Source organism: Gavia stellata, unplaced genomic scaffold, assembly GCF_030936135.1.
Source record: "Gavia stellata isolate bGavSte3 unplaced genomic scaffold, bGavSte3.hap2 HAP2_SCAFFOLD_51, whole genome shotgun sequence".
NCBI classification, from domain to species: Eukaryota; Metazoa; Chordata; class Aves; order Gaviiformes; family Gaviidae; genus Gavia; species Gavia stellata.
The window spans coordinates 127,725-147,448 of NW_026776971.1; the positions used below are offsets into that span (position 1 = coordinate 127,725).

Sequence of the window (19,724 nt, forward strand, 5' to 3'; positions counted from 1 at the left end):
ATGCAATTTACACAGTCTGCGATCAAGCAAATTAGATTGTGTTGTCCACACTCTATATACTACAATTTAAGAAATTGTGCAGCATTCAAAGAATGGATCTACAGTCTGTAAGGACTAGAAATCCAAAAACAGCCATGCAATTGTCCACGTTCCGGAAACGCTTCTCTTTTGGCTCTTGCAAACCCCCCTGAAATGTCCATACCTTAGAGCCAATTAAATTCTTCTGTGAAAATCCTGTTAGTTTCCAACACAAAATTAGTGAAACATATGAAAAACAGTAAACAGCTTCTGAAGTGCTGCTTCTTTGTGTCTTGAAGATGAGTAATACTGCAACGTTACATTGAGCCTGGAAAGGTACTCCCCTTCTATCTTCCCAAACTGGCAACTACTCTTTACGGGATAGTAGCAGAACATACAGACATTTTACAGTTAAAATAAATACTTTAAATTATTGAAAATTAAATTCAAGCTTTGCTCACATTACAAAGGTTATCCAGCCCTAGATCACAGTATAAGGTCTAAAAGTACGAAGCAAATGTTGTTTGAAGAGAATATGTATGTACCTTAATAAGCTGGGCCAGCGAAAGAGGTGCAGAAGGGTCATCAATCTGTTCACAAAAAAATAAACACATATTCAAGTTCTACAGTCAAAACAGAGCAATAGTTAACCTCTACTGTAGCCTGAAAGTCTGCACTATATCCTCTGAGTGTCCCTGAAAGAGGCATTTCCAACCTAGTGTGATTTGCACTTGTTCAAAACAAAGTCCAAACCCATGACAGCTTAAGAGTGCCTATGTGGTTAGTGAGAAGAAACTGAAACAACCAAACCCGCCTGAGATCAATTTATTGCTCCGCGGTATCTCAGAGAGGGACCCTTGTCAAATGCTCACAAGTCCTTAAAAGTCGAAGGGGTAAGGAAACTGTCAATTTTCTGCTTAAAAGGATTAAAAAACATATTTAAGTTTATTTGAGAAGGAAAATGTGCCTTTGGAGAGGAGCACTCCGATCTGGGAAAAGAGACCATTGCAAGTCTTACCAGAAGATCCACCTTTCCTTCTTTTCAGAACATTTTGCACCCAGTTCTGTTAAAAAGGAAGCCTGATCAAGTACTTTGAAGCTTCATGCACCGTATGCCACTCTTTTTTACGTGTGGGAAAGACAGGCCTATGTTTTCTCCTGGCAGGCACAGCCACTATCATTCTGTGGTTTTTCAGAACCCAATGAGTAATTAGGAAACCTCTCGATTGGAGTCTTGCATTAAACAGTCCAGTATTGACCAGTAACTGAAACATAACAGTTAATAAACTAATAGTGAGTTCTTGTATTTTTTCAGGAAGCAGTTATGCTCTGGCCTGCAGGCAACAGTCTCGTTTCTTCGAGGAGGTGATAGCACTCCTTTCTACTGAACAGTTACCAAAAGCAGCAAATAGATAATTAATGTGCTATTTAGAACATTTGCGCAACGGCCATCTTCCAGTGATCCAACATTCGTGGGTCTTTTGTTTTTTCCTTTAAATTTCCATGGAATTATATCCTGCCAGTCCCTCCAGTCAGTCACGTTGAAACAACATCTCCATGAAACTTCTATACAACCCTAAGATAATACTGCAGAAGAATTGGGAAAAAAAACCCCAACCAACAAACAAACGTAAAACCCCAGACTCGACAGTCAATGTATTAACTCCCATTTCAAACAGAAGACTAAACAGCAACGAACACAAAGCAAGTGGGAAAGGGGAGGCAAAATGGGAGGAAAAGGCTAATCTCACTGCTGGAGTGCCACATTTAAATTACAGTGGTTTTCTAAAACCTGATAGCTTGGCTAAACTAAAAATTCAGCCAGGAAGGATCCCAGCTGTGCTTGACGGTGCTAAATCAATGGGCACAACTCTCTGCATTTCTGCAGCCTCTAAGGACAAACACCAACTAGAGCTCCTTGCAGTTACTGAACTCGTAATCCTAAACCAAAAGGGATCCCCTTTCTTGCTTTGGCTGTAGTTAACAGTAGGACAGCAGCACAAATGTGGAAGTCTAGGTTGCCAGCTAACATAAGAGCAAGACAATGAAGAGTCAAAGTATAAGCTATTGTGCATCCTTTTTAAAAAAATGTTAACTCATTTTCACTTTGCTGCTTTACTGTTCAACAACAATTGCCAAGCTTTCCAGTGATTTATTCCCACAACACTAAGATCCAGGTTCTGCTTTGAAATACATACAGAAATACGTGTATTAACAAACCCAACCAAACAATAGAAACCCCCCACCCTTTAGACCAAGACCTGAGCTAGCTTTAAGAATAGAGCTCAGTGTGTCTCCAGCGCTAGAAGCACCTGAGGCTGCTGTGCTTTGACAGGGAGAGAGAGAGAGGGCTTGTAAGGAGAGGTGCAAGGCTTCCACCCACCCTGTGGCTACCCACAACCCAAACCAGGAACAGTCAGAGTAAAGAAGAAGGGAATGATTTTGCCTCGAATTTCATTTGCTTTAATTAGTTCTAACTAGTCTTCCCTCCCACCTCAGGGTTTTTACTTTTCTTTTTTTGTTTTTTGAGACATCTATGTTAGCTTATGGTAAGATGCTACTTAGAAATGTAATGCAGACATGCCAGGGAACACACGAGGCTAAAAGAATGTTTTTTTTCTGAACACGTGAGTTGTGTTTATACACATGCAAGGATACAAAGAGAAAAATAACTGTTTTCAGGAAAGAAAAACCCGTCAGAATTAGATCAACTACTATAAACGTGGTTTATATAAATGCATTACATTGACTACTAGGGTCACTGGGCCAGTTAAACTAACTCAAACTCACAAGGAGAGGCATTAAAAACACCACATGGAAATTTTTACAGTATATGGAATATTTTGAAATGCAGAGTTACACATCGTATTCGAGCCAAGTGGCAAATCAAGATCTAGACCACTACCAGTCAAGTATTTCCTTCTATTACTTATTTATATTTAGCAGCAGAATGACAGTGTTTTCAAACCTGAAGAAAAATGCTGCCCCTTTTCCAAATGTACATTCAGAATGGTGCTATACTAAAGAAGGGCTTAACCTTTGGGAAATTAAAGCAGCATCCAACCCTGAAGTCACCCAGATCCAAAAATGGACTGCAGGCAGAAGTTAAGAGAAATGACAGGGATTACACCCACTAATGCACCAGGCTCTAACCTTGTGCCAAAATTTGTACACTGGGTTTTAGATGCTTTCGTTTGCAGGCAAACTATTAAGCTAAACTGATTAGTCAGATGAAGTGATCAAATGCAGAACTTGACAATATCACTTTGTGTAGCAATGCTATTTAAATTCACCGCCATCTATTAAAGGCATTTACGTACTCAGAGGGGCCCAAACAATATAATTTCAATTATACAGTTTTTGGAACAAATACCCAAGTATTTACAGACCTGAAAAGGAATCATTTAGCTGCACAGAACTGTCCTCACAATGTACGGGATATGTTGGTTTTGGTATTTGTTTGAAGCCCCAAGTCAAAATTAAGAAAGAGTACCAAGTTTAACAAGAATGGTTTCTCAGCTGTTTTTGATAACACTTTCAAGAACCATTAGGCAAAAAAGGTATTTAAAAACAACAGCTAAGTGATAGACTGTGAAAATGGCAAAAAATACACTCCAAACAATTTGTATTTCGAGAAAGACAAAGCACCCAACACCCGATACAAACATCCAGAGTACTAGCAGTAGACAGACAGCTGCAGAACATGGCGCCATGTTCTAACACGTTCTAAAAACCATCATACATTATCTGTACAACACACAGTCACACAGGAAATATTCTGGCATAGTCAGTATGAAATACAATGCATTACTAGGCACAAATACCAAGATTCCCATGAGAACTGTGCAAATGATGGCATGACTCAGTTTTTACTATGTTGAATCAAGGACATGCTATTTACAACATATTTACTGGAAAATATATTAAGCTAATGTTTGGAAAATTAATACAAGGCTACATTGTTTAGAGTGAAGTGCAGTGTGTAGGAAAAAGCCTGAGATTGTGTTTTTACATACTGCTTTTGGTGTTCCGCTCACTGGCGCAGTTCGACTTCTAGAAGAAGAAATAAAGGTGATCAGAACTTCAAATAAAGCACTTGTACCCAACATCGAGCAGTGAAAGCACGTTGTAAAACCACAACATCAGAAACATTATCTTCTCATAGTCTAGTGAATATGGAAATTTATTCATATACATAAACTCTTCTCTCTTTTGATAACACTCAGTGCCACTAATAAAACCACCCAAAATCCCATTTCTACTTTGTCACAAATTCCTCTAAGACTTACAGATCTAGAACACAACAGTGCAAGAGGAAGTCCTCGGATATTTTGTCTCTGCTGCATTAAGTATCTAAAATATGAAGTCTGTAGTACAGCTTTGTGTTCTTAAATAATCGAGCATCAACATCTGAAGGTAACTTTAGCCAAGCTGTATGCCCCTAGTCTTACAAATAGGCACCAGAGAGAGCACTTCAGTTTCTAAGAAAGAACAGGGATAGTCGAGACCCTTTGAAGTGCAAGTTTACTTAAGGGTAAAAAATCAGTCCTCTGACAAAGAAATAACAACAATGTCAGCAGCATAGTCTTTAGAACAGTGTTTCTTTGTGGAAGCCCAAGCACTGTGTTCAGACATTGACCATACTTAGCCATGAAAGTGCCAAAATACTACATGTGTTACATATGCTATGTTAACTAAGAATAGTAGTAGAAATGTCACCTGAAAGCAGCTCCTAGGATTTTGTGCGATTTAGGAGCCCTGTGGGGAAAAAAAAAAAAAAAAGGTCTTAATTGCCAGAATTTGCTTTAAGATAGTCTTGAACATGCTACAATATCTTAGGAAATATTTATTGTGTTTGAAAACCTGCTGAGATTCCACATACTCATTGATCTGTATCTGCAGGCTGCTCATCATGAATCAGACATTCAACCACTGATGTAGTTAACAAACAATTCAGACATCATCCAAATTGTCCCATGAGCAGAGGCAATTCCGAGGCTGCTGTGGAACTGAGGCACAAATAGAAAGGCTCATGCTTCCTGCCACTACTACAACAGCACCAGGCTCGCAGCTACAGCCACGTACCTCCTGAAGACGAGGAAGCATGAGGAAATACTTTAGATGGCCACACATGGGTTTCTTCATCCACTGAACCTGAAGAACATACTACAAGGGGAGTAATGCACTTTGAAGGCCTCTCCACCATTTCAGCACACATTCATCATTCCCAAACACTAACCACTCTACCAGCTGTTTCTGCAGTGCTTCCAGCTGAAGGAATAGAAAGTTGATCTGCCTGGTTAATTTTCAATGTTAGAACAGCAGTACCATTCTTTCCTTATCCCCACATCCAGCTATTTATTTGACCTTTGATGCTAGCAGCACCTATCCTCTCATTTTAGGGCAGCATTACAATAGCAAGAGAGGGCGCCATCCAACCAGAAACAGAGGATGCACTGACGAGGCAGCACTAAGCATACGTATTTCAATTAATCCCCCAAACAAGGCCATGTTTATAAGCACCACGCTGTGGCGTCCAGAATTACTAGCGAGTGCCTGAAAGCAGTGCAACAACCATGGCACTAATATGCCCAGAGTTTACGTGCAGAGCCACATAACTTCAGGGGTTTTTGCTTGCAAATGCTTCATGGACACCAGGATGCTGCTGTACTGTTTCTTCCAGACACACTAACTCATCAGTCTACTTTATTTCTTGAGAACCCACGTTACAAAGACGTGGCAAAACCACAAGCTAGTAACAGCTACTCATTGTGGTGGAGACGCATATCTTTAAGGCGGCTGCAAAACATGACCATTCAAACAATGCTAATGTAGCTGATACAGAACTGGACTGTATGAATACAGAAATGACAGCCATAATCCTGCAGTCACGATTGCATTTGCATAGCTGTAATTGTAATCAATGTACCCCATTCTCTGTCCTCCATAAATCTTAGGAACACAGAATTAAACCCTGGAGCAGAGATATCTGCTTAGGGGAAAAGCAGGCTTAGACAGACAACTAGTAACATTTGGGAAGGTCCTAAACTGCTTACACAGTTTCAGGTTTGGAAAGGATTCACTGTTCCTTCATCGTACTCGCACAAAAGGCAGTACACTTTAGGATATTGTTCTTTTTCTCTGCCTGAAACGGGCATTGTCTTTAGGAAACTAAGAGGAATCACTTATGAATGCCACTTGTTGTTTGCGTGGTTCATCAGCAGGCAACCTTGGTCTTTCCTCTCTAGCTAGTATGCAAAACCCCCAGATTTGGGGCAAAAGAAAACCTGCCATATCCTACCCCCTGCTCCTCCAAATGCCAGAAATAGTCAAACACTCAGAATCAGACTCTTCTGAGATGGCAACAAATTCGAAGTTTACACTACAATGCATATCTCCCTCTACTATAAAAGCAATAAAAGCAAACACACAGAATGAGGAATCTCTCCACCGAGAGGAAACGGGGTCTACAACTTGGCCCTCAGAACAACCAACCCCAAGAAGAAACACAAAAGAATCATTGCACAGATTACCAATGTGGGAGTTCAAACCCCATGTCCCAGCAGGCCCAAAAATGTAAGTCTACTTTGGGACAGATGCATTAAAATCTACCCCACGACAACAAAACTTGACAGCAGCTTTAACAAGAAAGAGCCCATCTGAATGTGCTTTATGGATACTTACAGAACACAGGTTTTGCTGGTAGCTTTAACTCCTCCCGCAGGGATTCTTCTAACAATTACTGAGGAGTTCTTAGGAATCAGGGCCCGATCATCGGTGTATTCTGAAAACAGCATAAAACCAGAAAAAAACAGGAGTCAGTTCCTAAGAATGTGTATTAATCTGCAATTATATAGCACTTCAGAGAATCCCTTTAGGGATACAGAAGCAAAACTTTATACGTAACATCACGCTGTTACCGTCTCAACACACTAATGGTACATTTCAAGAAATCTTCAGGTTTGATAATCAAACACAAGCAGCAAAATCTTTTCCAGTTTTTTTACAATAGTTTGAACGCCAACAGCAAAATAGTCTCAAAGGTCACTAAAGGAGAGCCTGCTAATGCACGAGGTTCTTTCCTGACCTAGCTTAAGTTGCTTTTGCTTCCATTAGGCTACAAAACCAATAGATCTTTGGAGAAAACCAAAGCACAGCAAAGTCTCACCTGCATAAACCAGACTCTAAAGTCTGACTAGCTTGCCCCGCAACAAAACAGGCACTTAGCTAAAGCATGAAAACTGCGCCAGCGCTTTTGTGGCTGTTGACTAAAACCGATACACCTACACTGCTAGTGCTCCAGACTGATAGAACAGAGAAGAGAGCCTGCCATCGCTGCCTATTTCTTGGAGCTTAATCCATCAACAACCATACTTCTCAGCTGCTCAGTGCTTTCCATTGAAATGGAAACGAAACTGGCAGGGCTAGAGGAGTCTTTCTGGTCCAGATCACAAACCACTGGATGAAGACCAGTTCAGAGCCCCATTTTTGGGTTTCTAGCATTTTTTTTTTGTATTTTCCCTGATAAGCAGAATAGCACATTCTCCGAGTGCTTGGAGTCAGAATGTTAGAGGGCAGGAAAGAGTACTCAAGAGACCTGAGTTCTGGAGTCTGCAGCCCTTCCACTATATTGTGAGAACATCTAGTATAAAAAACAGGTCAAGAAATTCAGATCAAATTCAAAGGAGGCAAGTTTAAATGCCTCATTCCTGAGTACAGGCTTTTTGAAGGGAATTCTGCCTTTCTAGAATGTGTCTCTAGAGTAAGCGTGGAAGAGGACACACAACCCCCCACCTTTTAAAATGGGTCCTAACCATCCATTTTGCTTTCCCAGCATCTTAAAAAGAGTCCATCAGAAATTTTTTTTCCACTGATACTTAAAATCCTGTTTACTTTTAGCTTGTATTAGCATTGCTTCTATGACTAGATTTCCATTATGAAAAGTAACAGTTACTGAACTGTAAAAGCTTAGAGGAGTACTCAGAAAAATCTGAACAAGTAGGCCATCTTCACTCAAGGTCCACTTGGTTCTTTCCAAGATCACGTCAGCGTTTAGTCAGTCACAGATTATGTTATAAAAACCCAATACTTCATGACCACATGTAAGAATTCCAAACATCCCATTTAGGCAGAATATCCGGGCCTAGTTTGTTCCTTTATCTTCCGAAGGTGAGTTTAAGCATCTACGTCTGATTAATAACAACTGAAATTCATGGTTACCCATCTAAACCAAAAATTTGACGTAGACATAGATGACACTGAAATGTATTCTCCAGCTTTAGCTCTGAAAACCCCTGGGGGATTTTTGCGTTTTCACAAGGAAAACACCCTTACCCCTTGCTTCAGTAAGCACCTGTGTCTCTAATATAGCAAGCGTAAGATTTTATGCTCATTTTACAAAGGTCAAAGTGCAACACAACCTGCCTAGAGGAGGATCTTGTCGCTGTTAAACAAGAGTGATGCTCTTTAAAGCAGGAAAGATACTCCTGCTTGAACTTCACCTTCAGGCAACGCCACATTTAGCAGAACCTAGTGAAGCAGATACTTTGTCTTCACTGTCTTCGGCTTACATATGAAAACAAAGCAACACACTTTGTAAAATGGCTATTATGGATATTAGAGTAACGCTTTGTGGGGGAACATATTTACGAGCATAAATTTTTCTTCTGAAATGTTGCGTTCTGTTCCTCACCTGCTATAACAGAACCCACGTGCTTAGCCTATTTCAAAACATTTTTTCTTCTAGTGATAATAATTGGGCTCCTTCAAAGTTTATTACCATCCAGCATTCTGGTTTTAAGGCTCTGTTTGACACAGACCCAACTACTACAGGACTGACGTCAGCCAGTCGGCCATTCAGCCTGCTAGCATTTGTGAAGCTGGAGGTACGTTAGCAACTGATGAAAAAATTCAGAGACCCTTCTGCAGCAAAGCCCTTAAAGCAAATTAAACACTGTTCAAAAGGTCTTGACCATTTTCTTCAATACTACTAGAAAAATTCAAGCCTTGTGAAATGTCTCTCTGCCTACGCATGTCATGCAATGCAATGGCATCCCTAAGACCCCTAACATCGTGCCCTTAAGTCTCTTCGCAGACATTCTCCTGAAATAGTTTCAATACCTGTAGATACACAGCGAGCTTTAAGTCCAATCACTTGAAAGGCCAGGGCTGAAGTTACAGTTACCGCAGCGTACATATTTTTCTGTTTAAGTTTTAATACATCAAAGAGGAAGAGGAAAAAAACCACTAGTCCACATTTCAAAGAAAGGCTGTTGTAAGAGTGTCAGAGAACCACAGGAAAAAAACAAAAAAAGAACTTTAAGGACTGAAAACACTTTATAAGTCTTTTTATTTCTGAAAAGTCACAACCCAGAGTCTTTAATCACATTTAAACTTACCAAGATGGCAGATTACCAAACTAAAATGTCATGCCAAAACCATTATCACCTCTGAGAAAGAAGCACCATTTATTAGATTTAAAAGAATTTATGACTGCTCTAAGAACATTTCTTACGTATATTCACCGTAAATGTTCTGCCATAAAACCTCAGTATTGCCCTGATGTGGTTAGCATGTAGTACCAGGAAAAAAATCACAGTTAGAAATGGATGATACAATGATGTTCAATAGCATCACTTTCAGCTTACTCTGTTTTTATAAGATATCCTCCCACATTTCCTTATCATTTTACCTAGAGGAATTCCAGGAAACCAAAACTTTGGTAAGCACTACATGTCGCACGTCAACCACGTCTCCTTCTACGCCTAGCTCCGTGTCTAAAACACAGATCTGAAGGTAGCTGTCGGAAGAGCAACTACAAAAGAACAGCTCTGTGAGGCCCCCAACACAAGTCACAGCTACCGATCGTGGCCGAATCGCATTACCGCTTCCCATCCCGCTTCAGCCCCGGCGCCGCTTGCCCTCCTGGTCCCCCGCACGCCGGCGGGATGGGCCCCAGGCTGACTCCCCCCCCGGCTGCCCCCACGCACCTTCTTTGCTCTGGGCGTTGGTGATCTGCAGGTCGCAGTTGGCCGCCTTCAGCTTCTCGCGGCCCATGATCTGGCGCTTGAGGTCGCACAGGGAGATGTGGAGGCCGTTGAAGGTGACCGTGGCATAGTTCAGCTGGGAGGAGAACTTATAATGGACGCACGACATGGTCGGGGCCAGGCGGTGCCTGCTTTGCGATGGTGTCTACCACGGCAGACCGCGTCACGACCTCTGTGCTGGCGGCTTGAGGAAGGGCCCACTGAGGGGGTCGGGGAAAGCAGCACCCCCTGAGGTCGAGCTCCTCCTCGCAGCCCAGGCGGGCGTCAGGCAACGGGGAGAGGCCTCTGCAGCCCCGGCTCAGACCCACTCCCTCTCTCGCACACAGCACTTCCAGGCCCAACCGCTCGCTGTGGCGACTCAGGCGCCCCTGCCTCAACATTCCGCAGAGGGGTTTCCCTTGCCTCAACATTCCGCAGAGGGGTTTCCCCTGCCTCAACATTCCGCAGAGGGGTTTCCCTTGCCTCAACATTCCGCAGAGGGGTTTCCCTTGCCTCAACATTCCGCAGAGGGGTTTCTGGGCCGACAACCGTTGCGCACGCACAACAGCCCCCCGCACCCAGTGCATTTTGACAACAGGCCCGTGTCACGTGAGCGCGGCGGCCCCGCCATCTTCTTCCGAAGTCTGAGCGCCCCATAGGGGAGGGCCGTTACCAGTCCATGTCACCGCCCGTCAGCCCCGGGCCTGTCACTGCCCCCGGCTGCTCGTGTCCCTGCTGCCCCCCGGCCCATCACCGCCCGGTGTCCTGTCACCCCCCAGGCCTCTCACCGCCCGCTGTCCCTCCTGTCACCCCAGGCTGGCACCACCCGCTGTCCCCTCCTCTCAGCAGCCAGGCAGGGCAAGGCAGCCTGGGGAGATGCAGCGGCCTTTTCCTGGGGCCCTCGGCTAACGAGGACGGGCTTCCACGACAGCTTAGTTTAGGTCTTTCAATGCCTTTTGGGTTTCCTAAGTCAGGAAAGCCTTTTGATTTCAGTGCTGTCCTCTATATCCAAGGGAGAGTTGGTTTTGCTCTTTGTGTCTGTTTGTTTTTCCTGTTCGTAGTGGTTTGGAAGCCCAGGTTTTAATAGGGTAGCATTGCTTAAAAGCCAGTGGTGGAATATGGATTATACATACTCGTTCCATAATCCGGCCATAGCCACAGTCCAGCTACAGCAGCAGAGGCAAATAAGCCCGACTGTTGCATATGCCCTAAAAGCCCATCCTCTTCCAGAAATCAACTCCCCTGGGTATCTGTCCCATTGAATTCTCAGTGGTACAAGGACGGGCATCTACGTTAGGAATTTTCACTGAAGAAAGGAAGGATACCACCCTGCTGCCAAGAAGGGTTTGTCGCTAGTCTGAAAGGAGACCCCTGGGTCTATCTACTGCTATCTACAAGAAAAAGTGTTACAGCCCTCTGATAGCATGTGGCACTAAGTTCCACCTGTCTGTAACAGCTTTTATCCCACAGTTAGGGGTTGCAGAACTAGAAAGAGCTATTGCAAATGTGCCAAGGGAATTAGAAAAAGCCATTACTGAAAGCGCAGCTAGTATTACAGCCCTATGGGAAGAAATCAAATTATTATCACAAATGGTAATATAGAATCCATTAGCCCTAGACCACTTTTTAGAAGTACAGGACAGAGTATGTGCATTATTGAATAACAGCTGCTGGGGTCTTATGTAAATCACGCCCAGAAAAGTGAAACTGATAGAAGCAAGTGTCTCTAGTGATCTCCTTGCCCATCCACCTGTGGTCACATCTACCTGGCTGGCTGTGCCACCTCATCCCATGCCCACCTCTAGCAAATGAAGGTGGTGTGTTGCATGGGAACATTTTACAGTCAATGTTCAAAGCATTCCTGAGTTAGGACTGAGAAAGAAATGAACCTGTGTGGCATCAGGTGCTTGTTAACGTCATCACACTTAGCAAAAGCCTTCCTAGTAGATGGTCTCTCCTGGAAGTCCCTCTGCAACCACGCTGAAATTGAGATGCAAGAATAAACTCATTACCGTTGCTGCACACTTACCATCTCCCAGGGGAAAGTCACTGAGCGTGGAAGGCCAGAGCAGGAGTCAAGTGTCCTGGACGTTTAGTAGGGCCTGCTGAGGGCTTCTCATCAATGAGTGGTTTAGGCTGCTTAAAGAATCACCATCAAGGGTATTGGGAAAAGCAATTTTAATAGACGTTTATAAAAGTGCGACTCAACAGAATTCGATGGCAAGGTTCACTCTACTACTTACTAAAACATACAAAGGGAAATCAAATGAGAATCAACTCAGAATGATTTATACAGAGGGAGAGAGCAGAGAAACAAAGGGGTAAAGAATAAGGAAGACCCTCCCATTGAGTCACAAGGTTCAGAATGGACTCCCTTGCTTTCTAAACTTCTCAAAGAGGAGATTAGCTGCCGCTGAACCCAGACTCATTCCAAGGCTTGGTCAACGCTTTATCTCTAAAGGAAAAGAGAAGGTACAAGGGATGAAGAGTTCCTCCCGTTGAGTCATGAGGGTCGGAATTGACCCCCTTGCTTTCTAAGCTCCTTCTCAGAGAGCAGTCTAGGTGCGGCTAGGTGTAATCCTAGTCCCAGACTTGGTCAATGCGTTTCATCTAAGGATTATGTGTATTTAGCAGCAATTTGAGGTTCATTCACCATTTGAGGTAAATTATAAGATTTAGGCAGCACTTAATCAAGGATTAATTTTAGGATTTACAAAGCGAGCTAATCACAACAATAGCCTGAAGCGAGCTAATCACAACAATAGCCTGATTACAGATTGATCCACACACGCACGCACACAGACATAAAGCTATAGATACATATACAAAGGTATACCTGTTAAAAATTCCCCTCGAGTTCCGTGAAATATTCACTTCAAATGTCTCAGTATTTCTCAGGGGGCCAGGGTTGAGCCTCCAGGAGGGGAGGGTTTCAGCCCAGGTTTCGTCGCCAGCTTTCGGTGGCAGTCCTCCAAATTTCACAAACTGGAGAGTTTGCGAACTCTGAGAGGCGTCCCACTTGGAGGGAGATGCTGGTCGCAGCCCGCTGCGGTCCAGGAGAGCTCAAAGGGCCTCCCTTGGGACCGCTGTTTGTAGGTTTGCAAGATGATTGGCTTTAGTCATTAGTAAAATGATGGCATTTCGGTAACCGTGGTGTCGTTCCACTTGGGTTACGATCCTGATAAGGAGTGCTCCAGGGCTGTTAGGGAATGACAGATCATCCCATGCTGACACTAATGCCAAAGCTGAACCCCTCACCAGATGCCTGAAGCCTAAACCCTCACCCAACTCCCTAATCCTGTCCCTCACCCTCCCTCATCTTCAACCCCTCTCCTAAGCCTAACTGATGTTTCCCAGGATCTAGAAGCAGGGCAGGGATTGTGAGGTTCTGAAGGGAAAGGCCAGGGAGATGAGATGAGAGGTTAGGCAAGAGGAAGGTGAAGGCATAGGTGACATTGCCGGAGAGTAGGTTGTGATGTCATTTCTGCCGGAGGAAGCTGGCTGGTGAGGAGCAGCATTGTGAGGATGCTTGTGAGTGACATCAAAGAGAGAGATGGGACAACGGGGTAGGCCAAAGGAGAGGCATGTGAGAGGGACAGCACTTGCTTGTTGTCTGTGAGGTCCCTACCCCTCAAATGCTAGCCTTAACGGCAGCCCTCACCTCTAGCCTTAATGGCAGCCCTCACCTCTAGCCCTAACCCAACCCCTCAACCCACAAAGCTAGTCAGTGCTCAAATCAATTACAAGAAGCTCTAAGCAGAATCACAAACCCTCACGCTGAGCCTCACCCTGATCCCTAACCCTAAAAGGGGAGCTCTCAGCCCTAGCCCTGCCCTGAGCACAAAGCCCAAAGCAGAAACTCTCCCCAGATGCCTGAACCCAAGCTGCTAACATAAACCCCTAACCCCTAAGCCCTAGCACCCTCCCTCGAAGCCCCTAACCTTCCACCTGTCCTCCATGGCACTGCAGATGCCATTCCGCGTGCAAATACCAAGAGAGAGAGAGCACTGCAGGCGAACACACTATCGCAGAAGGAGATACCCCTGGAGGTGCAGATGTCGATGCAGATACCTTTGCAGATGGATGATCCATTCCTAGTAACATTGCAGATGCAGGTGCCACTGCAGCACAGGAGTCTTTCCTGGGCCCTGTGCACTTTCTAAGGTGCACTTTTATAAGGCGACCTGGAGGACGCATCCATCATCAGGTCTGTTGATGTCATCAAATGGGGAGGAGCATTCCTGTGCCTTAAGGATGCCATTCAGAGAAGCCCTGCCAGGTGGGAGGGATGCCTTGCCACAAACCTCCTGAAATTCCACAAGAACTAGCACTGGGTCCTGCACCTGGGCCAGACCGGCCCCCTCCAGTGATATGGGCTGGGGATCATCTGACCCGGATGCAGTTCTGTGGAACATACCCTGATGCTCCTGGGCGACAGAAGACAAAACACCTTCCAGCAGTGTGCCCTGGTAGCAAAGAAGTGTCCTGGGCTGTATGAACAGGGGCCTCACCCAAAGATGGAGGGAAGTGATTATCTCCCCTTACTCGTCACTCATTAGACCACATGCACAATACGGGGTCAATTTTTGGGCTCCCGGTACAAGAAAGATGTTAATAAGTGGGAGCAAGATCAGCAGAGGGCCATGAAGATGCTCGGGGCCTGGAGCACTTCCCTGCAAGGAGATGCTGCAGGACAGGGCATTTTCATTCTCTAGAATGGGAGGGCTTTGGGACCCTGCCAGCAGCCTGGCCAGTCCCTAGGCAGAGGTTTTCAGGAAAATGGATCCAAATTCATCCCTGTGGTGCTTGGCAGGAGGAAAACAGACAATAGTCTAGACGATGTTGAAATATGAAAGCTTCAGGCTAGAGGTAAGGAAAACCTTCTTCCCCTTTGGAGCAGCCCAGCATTGAAGCAGGTTGCCCAGAGGGGCTGTACCATCTTCATCCTGCCATATTGCCAATTCCTTAGTGGATAGCTAGCTTTTATAAGGCAACCTGGAGGACGCAACCATCATCCTGTCTGTTGGATTCTTTCTCCTTAACGGTCAGTGTTTTGGGGACTTGCCTGTGGCATTTAGCCCATGGCAAGAGGTCACGCAGAGCAGCTGTGTTTCTGGCCCCACCCTGGAGAGAAGCCACCTGTGTGCACTGAAAAGGGGGGGTGCTGAGACAGGCTGTGTCCCTGGGGGCAAGCCTGTGCCTGTGGGATGCTCGGCCATGGGGTGAGAGCATGTAGGGAAGGGCTGGACTGCTTTCACGGGGCAGTGTTTAGGTTCGGTCAGGTGAAACGGTGCTGTCAGAGCTCTCTGCCTTGCTTATGCTGTTGATCTCGGTGCTCTCCTCTCGTCCTTGTCTTGCAATGTTTTGGCTGAGGCATAGACATGAAATGGAGGGAGCTGATCGTCCTCACTCACGCACATGCCCTCTCCCTGCAGCTGAAGGTGACCAGACAAGGTCTTTGCGGGGGGTGTTGTTTTATTAGTCTCATATCAGAGGTATTAGAGGAATTGTGTAGAGGGAATGTCGGAGTCCAAAAGTGGGAGCAGGTGCCTGGGGCTTGATCAGCGTCACCTGGAAGGGGAAAAGTGAGGAAAAAAAAGGGTGACCGTGGTGCCTTGTTCTTAAGAAGACTTGTCTTCAGAGAAGGCTGTCTGGCATAACAAGTTGATGTAGGTGCATTTGCCCAGAGCTGAGCTGGCACTGGAACTGGCTCCAAGTCCAGAGTCCTTCTAGCTCCAGCCAGACTTTGCTAGATGCCCCTGCCCTCCCAGCTGATCCCCAGTGCATAAGAAAGGTCTGCTCTTGGGTCTGCTTGTCCCTTCTGCGGCAGTGTGTCCTCCTGAAGAGCTTGTGATGTGTGAGCGCCTATCAGCATTGAATGGCTCAGCTAGGGGAGATGCAAAGATGGGGGTTTTGGCCTCCCTCTGCTCGGCTTTGGGCCAAGGCCAGGGAGCAGGCCTGCTGTCCTGTGTTTTGTCACTCCACTAAGGTGGTCTTGAGTTCTCAGAAGCCCCGTCGGAAGGGGGAGATGCTTAAGGGTTGGTTGTTGCAAAGCGGAGGAGGAGAGGTGGGCAGGCTGCCTTACCTTTCCCGGGTGGTAGTCTGCTGGCCCCGGCTTCACTGTTTTGTCGCCTCTGAGTCTACTGTTGGTTCCCATCGTGTACACGGGAGCCCTTTTTTTGTAGACGTCCAGTTCCACCTTGGGGAATGCAGCAGGACCTGGCGTCTGTAAGAGAGGCAGGGAGGTTGTTGGGTACAGAAGGCGGGTGTTGATTCTTGCTGGGTGCCCACACGGGCTGTGCTACTTGAGCTGGCTGGCCAGAGAAGTGGTGTGAGAGGCACGGAGCGATTGTAACAAGGGAACCTCCATTTAACCTGCCAAGAGGCAGATTTCCCAGAGGAGGAGGGAGATTCCCATTAGTGCCGATGAGCTTTGCCCCACCAAAACCGTTAGTGTTAGGAAACGAGGGACCGCAGGTGTCGGCAGAGCCTCCCCTTTCCCGCTGTTAAGAGCAGGAGAGCCAGGGGACCCAAGGCTTCTTGGGTTTTGCTGCTGGTGCAGGGAAGTGCGCGTTAAGGGAGGCTGCAGCAGGCGCTGGAGCCCTTCTAACCTGAGCTTCAGCTGCTGACGCGAGAGAGCAGAGAAGCATAGCTCACCTTGGAGAGGTCTTCAGCAAAGCCATTGTGCTTACTCTTCCCTTTCATGGAGTAGCACGGGCTGGCGTGGGTGTAGGCTGTGTTGGGTCCCACCAGCCGAGGCAGGGTGTAGGTGCCAGGACCTGGAAGGGGAATGGGAAGAACGCCTGTGTGAGTCCTGCGGGGAGAGCAGCAGCGCTGGGGTGGGAGAGGAGCAGCCTGTCAAGGCTGCTGCCAGGAGCAGGAAGGATGTTTTGCCCCTCCTCCCAATGTATTCGTCTTCGGTCACACGTGGCATGTGTCGGCAGCTCCAAGCCTGAGTTGCCGCTTCTTCTATGGGATGAGAGAAGTTGGTGGTGTGGAATAATTGCTGGAGGTAACTTAGGAATTAGATTTATATTCGCATTTTACGGAAAGGCACTATTCACTAATCTAGCCGTGAGAGTTCTCACTGAACGCCATAAATCCCTTAAGTGTGGCCATGCTAGGTCATGGAACACGACTGGACTGAAAGTGCATGGTGTTACGAGTGCATCTGTAATCATGAGAGTTCAATACATTGAACGCGACCGGACTTGTAACACAGAGCATTGGGCATCACTCAGAATCTAAGCCTCGCCGCCCCCAGCCCCTCTGATATTTGAGGACAAGCTGGAACGCAAGGGGGTTTATTTTCTGCCAAATTGCCTTGCCCTTTAGCGCAACAGGTGGTCTGGGACGTCAAGCAAGCTTGTCAAGAGGCCGTTGTGTCCTGCTGTGCAGGCTTTTCCCTAGGCCTGTTGAATAAGCTGTCCAGCAGATTTTCCTGGGAGGACACACAGGCTGCAAGTGTGTGTATTTCCCCAAGTTCCCCTACCTGGAGTTTGGTCGGTTTTGACAGCCTTGTGCCGGAAGGCCATGGACTGTGCCGGCGCGCATTTGTAGAGGTGTTTGTTGGCCTTGTCGGTGGAGTAGTCACCTAGGGCAGAGGAGAAATGGAGAAAAGCAGTGAAGCTGAGCTCTTTTCCTCAAGCCAAAGAGGAAGGGTCAGGTGGAGGTCTCAGCCTTGTTTGCTTTCTGTCTGGAAACCTCTGAAGCTCCTTCAGGGCATGAGCTGATGGTTTTGTACCCCGGTAGCACAGGGCAAAAGGAAGGCGTGCTTGTCTTGCCTGAAAGAAGTGCTGGAGAAATGGTACTCACTCGGTCCAGGGGTGACCTCGGTCTTTATCTTGGGAAGTCCGCACATGTGGTGTGCTGGAGCCACGTACTTCCCGTTCCTGGTGATGGAGGGCTGGACATAGTACCGAGGACCCGGAGAACAGCTGTCTGCGACGGGACGTTTGGCCCCTTGAAACGTGTACGCAGGCGCTTTGGTTTTGCTGGGATTGTGAGCCAGGTAACCTAGGAAGAAAAGCCTGTGAAAGGACACCTGCCTGCAACTGCCTATTTAAAGCTAGTTTCTAAGTGGAGGAGTCGGAGTTGCCGGCCTCAGGAAAGTCCCTTCCTGTGTGACTTTTTCCTCCAAGGAGGATACCAGCAGGCCAATACAATGGTACAACGACCTCCAGCAAGAACAATGTAGGCACTGTGCAATTAATCAGCATATCTCCAAAATGCTATTGTTATGAAGTAGTAAACCCCAAAACAGTTGCTAAGTTAACTTAAAGCAAACGTAAAGATCGCTTCCATGACGTTTTGCTTTCCCAGCGCCCTGATGGAAAAGAAAATGAAACTTTACTGCTATGACAGAGGAGGAGAAGAAGAAAGTGAAGGAGAAGAAGCAGAGAAGTTGAAAAAGAAGGAGAAGAAGAACAGGAAGAGAAGATGAAGTACAAGAGGAGAAGATGAAGGAGGAGAAGAAGAGAAGGAGGAGAAGCAGAAAAAGAGGAAGAGGAGGAGGAGGAGAAGAAGAGAAGAAGGAAAGGGTGAAGTGGGAGCAACAAGTTTGTGGCAAAGATACAGAACAAGCTTCCTCCTGTGCACTCAGGCGTTAAGGGGCTGCTAAGGCCACCTCTGGGCTTTGCAGAGCCAGGCAGCTCTTCTCCGGGGCTTTCCCATGAGCAGCCTGAGCTTCCTCTGGCAGGCCTGTGTCCTTGCTGCAGCTGAGAACATGGAGGATTGGAGCAAAGGGGAATGGGGCAGTGGCTACTTGTCCCCTGGAGGTAGTGGATGTGGCGCTCCCCCCTTGTATGGTGGTTTTACCTGTGGTCCCGGGGATTGAGTACTTGGGTCCTGGGCTGGTAAACTGGGCCATGATGGGGCCGCGTGGGCGATGAGGTCTCCAGGTGCCCACCCAGGCTCCGTCCATCTTGGAGGTGGCTACAAAGCCTATGGCAAGAGCAGGAGAGTTGTTGAGGGGCTTCTCTGACAGAGGCCCGGTGTGAAACCTCCCCGGGAGGAGCAGCGACGCGTCACCTTTCTCAGCCTTGGCCATCGGACTGGGTGCGGACGAGCTCGTTGGCTGCTGCAGCTCTCGGTTGCAGAGCACAGTGAGGGTGAGGGCAGGCAGCGATCGGGCAGGAGAGGTTGTGCTGTCAGCTGCCAGGTGGCCTTGGGAAGAGGCCTTCACTCATCATGGGGACGCACTGTGACATCATACAGGCTCCTGGCGCCTGGCATACGTGCTGTTGCGTGATACGGCTGATCAGGAGCTGGGGTTGTCCAACTTGCAGGGCTAGACCTTCATGAGGTCTGCATGGCAGAAACATGCAAGGAGGGAAAAACTGATGTGATTTGTGCATTTCATCTAGCAGCCTTAGACTGTTGGGCTCACGTAATAGCATGAATGTGCATTTGAGCACCTGGAATTTTCTATTTCGTGTCTTATTTTCCAGATGTCCCTGAATCTACCTTTTTTTTCTTGGGGAGGGCAAATTGGGCCTGATGTTAGTAAGAGGAAATTGCTGCTGGCGGCTCTCAGTTACCAAGGCTGAGGAATACCTCTGCAGTGCCACTTTTAGGAGGTTGTCCTTGGAAACACAGGCACGAGAGGCCTTTCCCAAGGTGCAGAAGAAACCGTGCAGACTTGTGTGTACTTTCTTGATCATGCAAGGAAAGCTAGATGCC

General features: G+C 46.6%; 2 protein-coding genes across 2 annotated transcripts; both read right to left on the minus strand.

Annotated features, from left to right (window-relative positions):
- Window positions 1-518: 518 nt before the first annotated feature.
- LOC132321540 (E3 ubiquitin-protein ligase RBBP6-like) lies at window positions 519-10,173 on the minus strand. Its single transcript, XM_059835039.1, has 4 exons — window positions 10,008-10,173; window positions 6,703-6,802; window positions 4,035-4,071; window positions 519-608 (listed from the first exon to the last, which is right to left on the minus strand). The coding sequence occupies exons 1-4, from the start codon at window positions 10,171-10,173 to the stop codon at window positions 519-521; spliced, it is 393 nt and encodes a 130-aa protein (XP_059691022.1).
- A 5,354-nt stretch (window positions 10,174-15,527) lies between these two features.
- LOC132321541 (outer dense fiber protein 3-like) lies at window positions 15,528-18,966 on the minus strand. Its single transcript, XM_059835040.1, has 6 exons — window positions 18,861-18,966; window positions 17,859-18,059; window positions 17,536-17,637; window positions 16,701-16,822; window positions 16,129-16,269; window positions 15,528-15,614 (listed from the first exon to the last, which is right to left on the minus strand). The coding sequence occupies exons 1-6, from the start codon at window positions 18,964-18,966 to the stop codon at window positions 15,528-15,530; spliced, it is 759 nt and encodes a 252-aa protein (XP_059691023.1).
- Window positions 18,967-19,724: the final 758 nt, after the last annotated feature.

Bases quoted from the DNA above. Each gene is read 5' to 3' on its own strand.
- LOC132321540 (XM_059835039.1), bottom strand. From the start codon at position 10,173: ATGTCGTGCGTCCATTATAAGTTCTCCTCCCAGCTGAACTATGCCACG. The intron at 6,803-10,007 runs GTGCGTGGGGGC...TGCTGTTTTCAG, and splicing joins CAACGCCCAGAGCAAAGAAG to AATACACCGATGATCGGGCC. The intron at 609-4,034 runs GTATGTAAAAAC...TTTTGTGAACAG, and splicing joins TGAGCGGAACACCAAAAGCA to ATTGATGACCCTTCTGCACC.
- LOC132321541 (XM_059835040.1), bottom strand. From the start codon at position 18,966: ATGGACGGAGCCTGGGTGGGCACCTGGAGACCTCATCGCCCACGCGGC. The intron at 18,060-18,860 runs GTAAAACCACCA...TTTTCTTCCTAG, and splicing joins CTCAATCCCCGGGACCACAG to GTTACCTGGCTCACAATCCC. The intron at 16,270-16,700 runs GTGAGCTATGCT...CCTCTCTTACAG, and splicing joins TTGCTGAAGACCTCTCCAAG to ACGCCAGGTCCTGCTGCATT.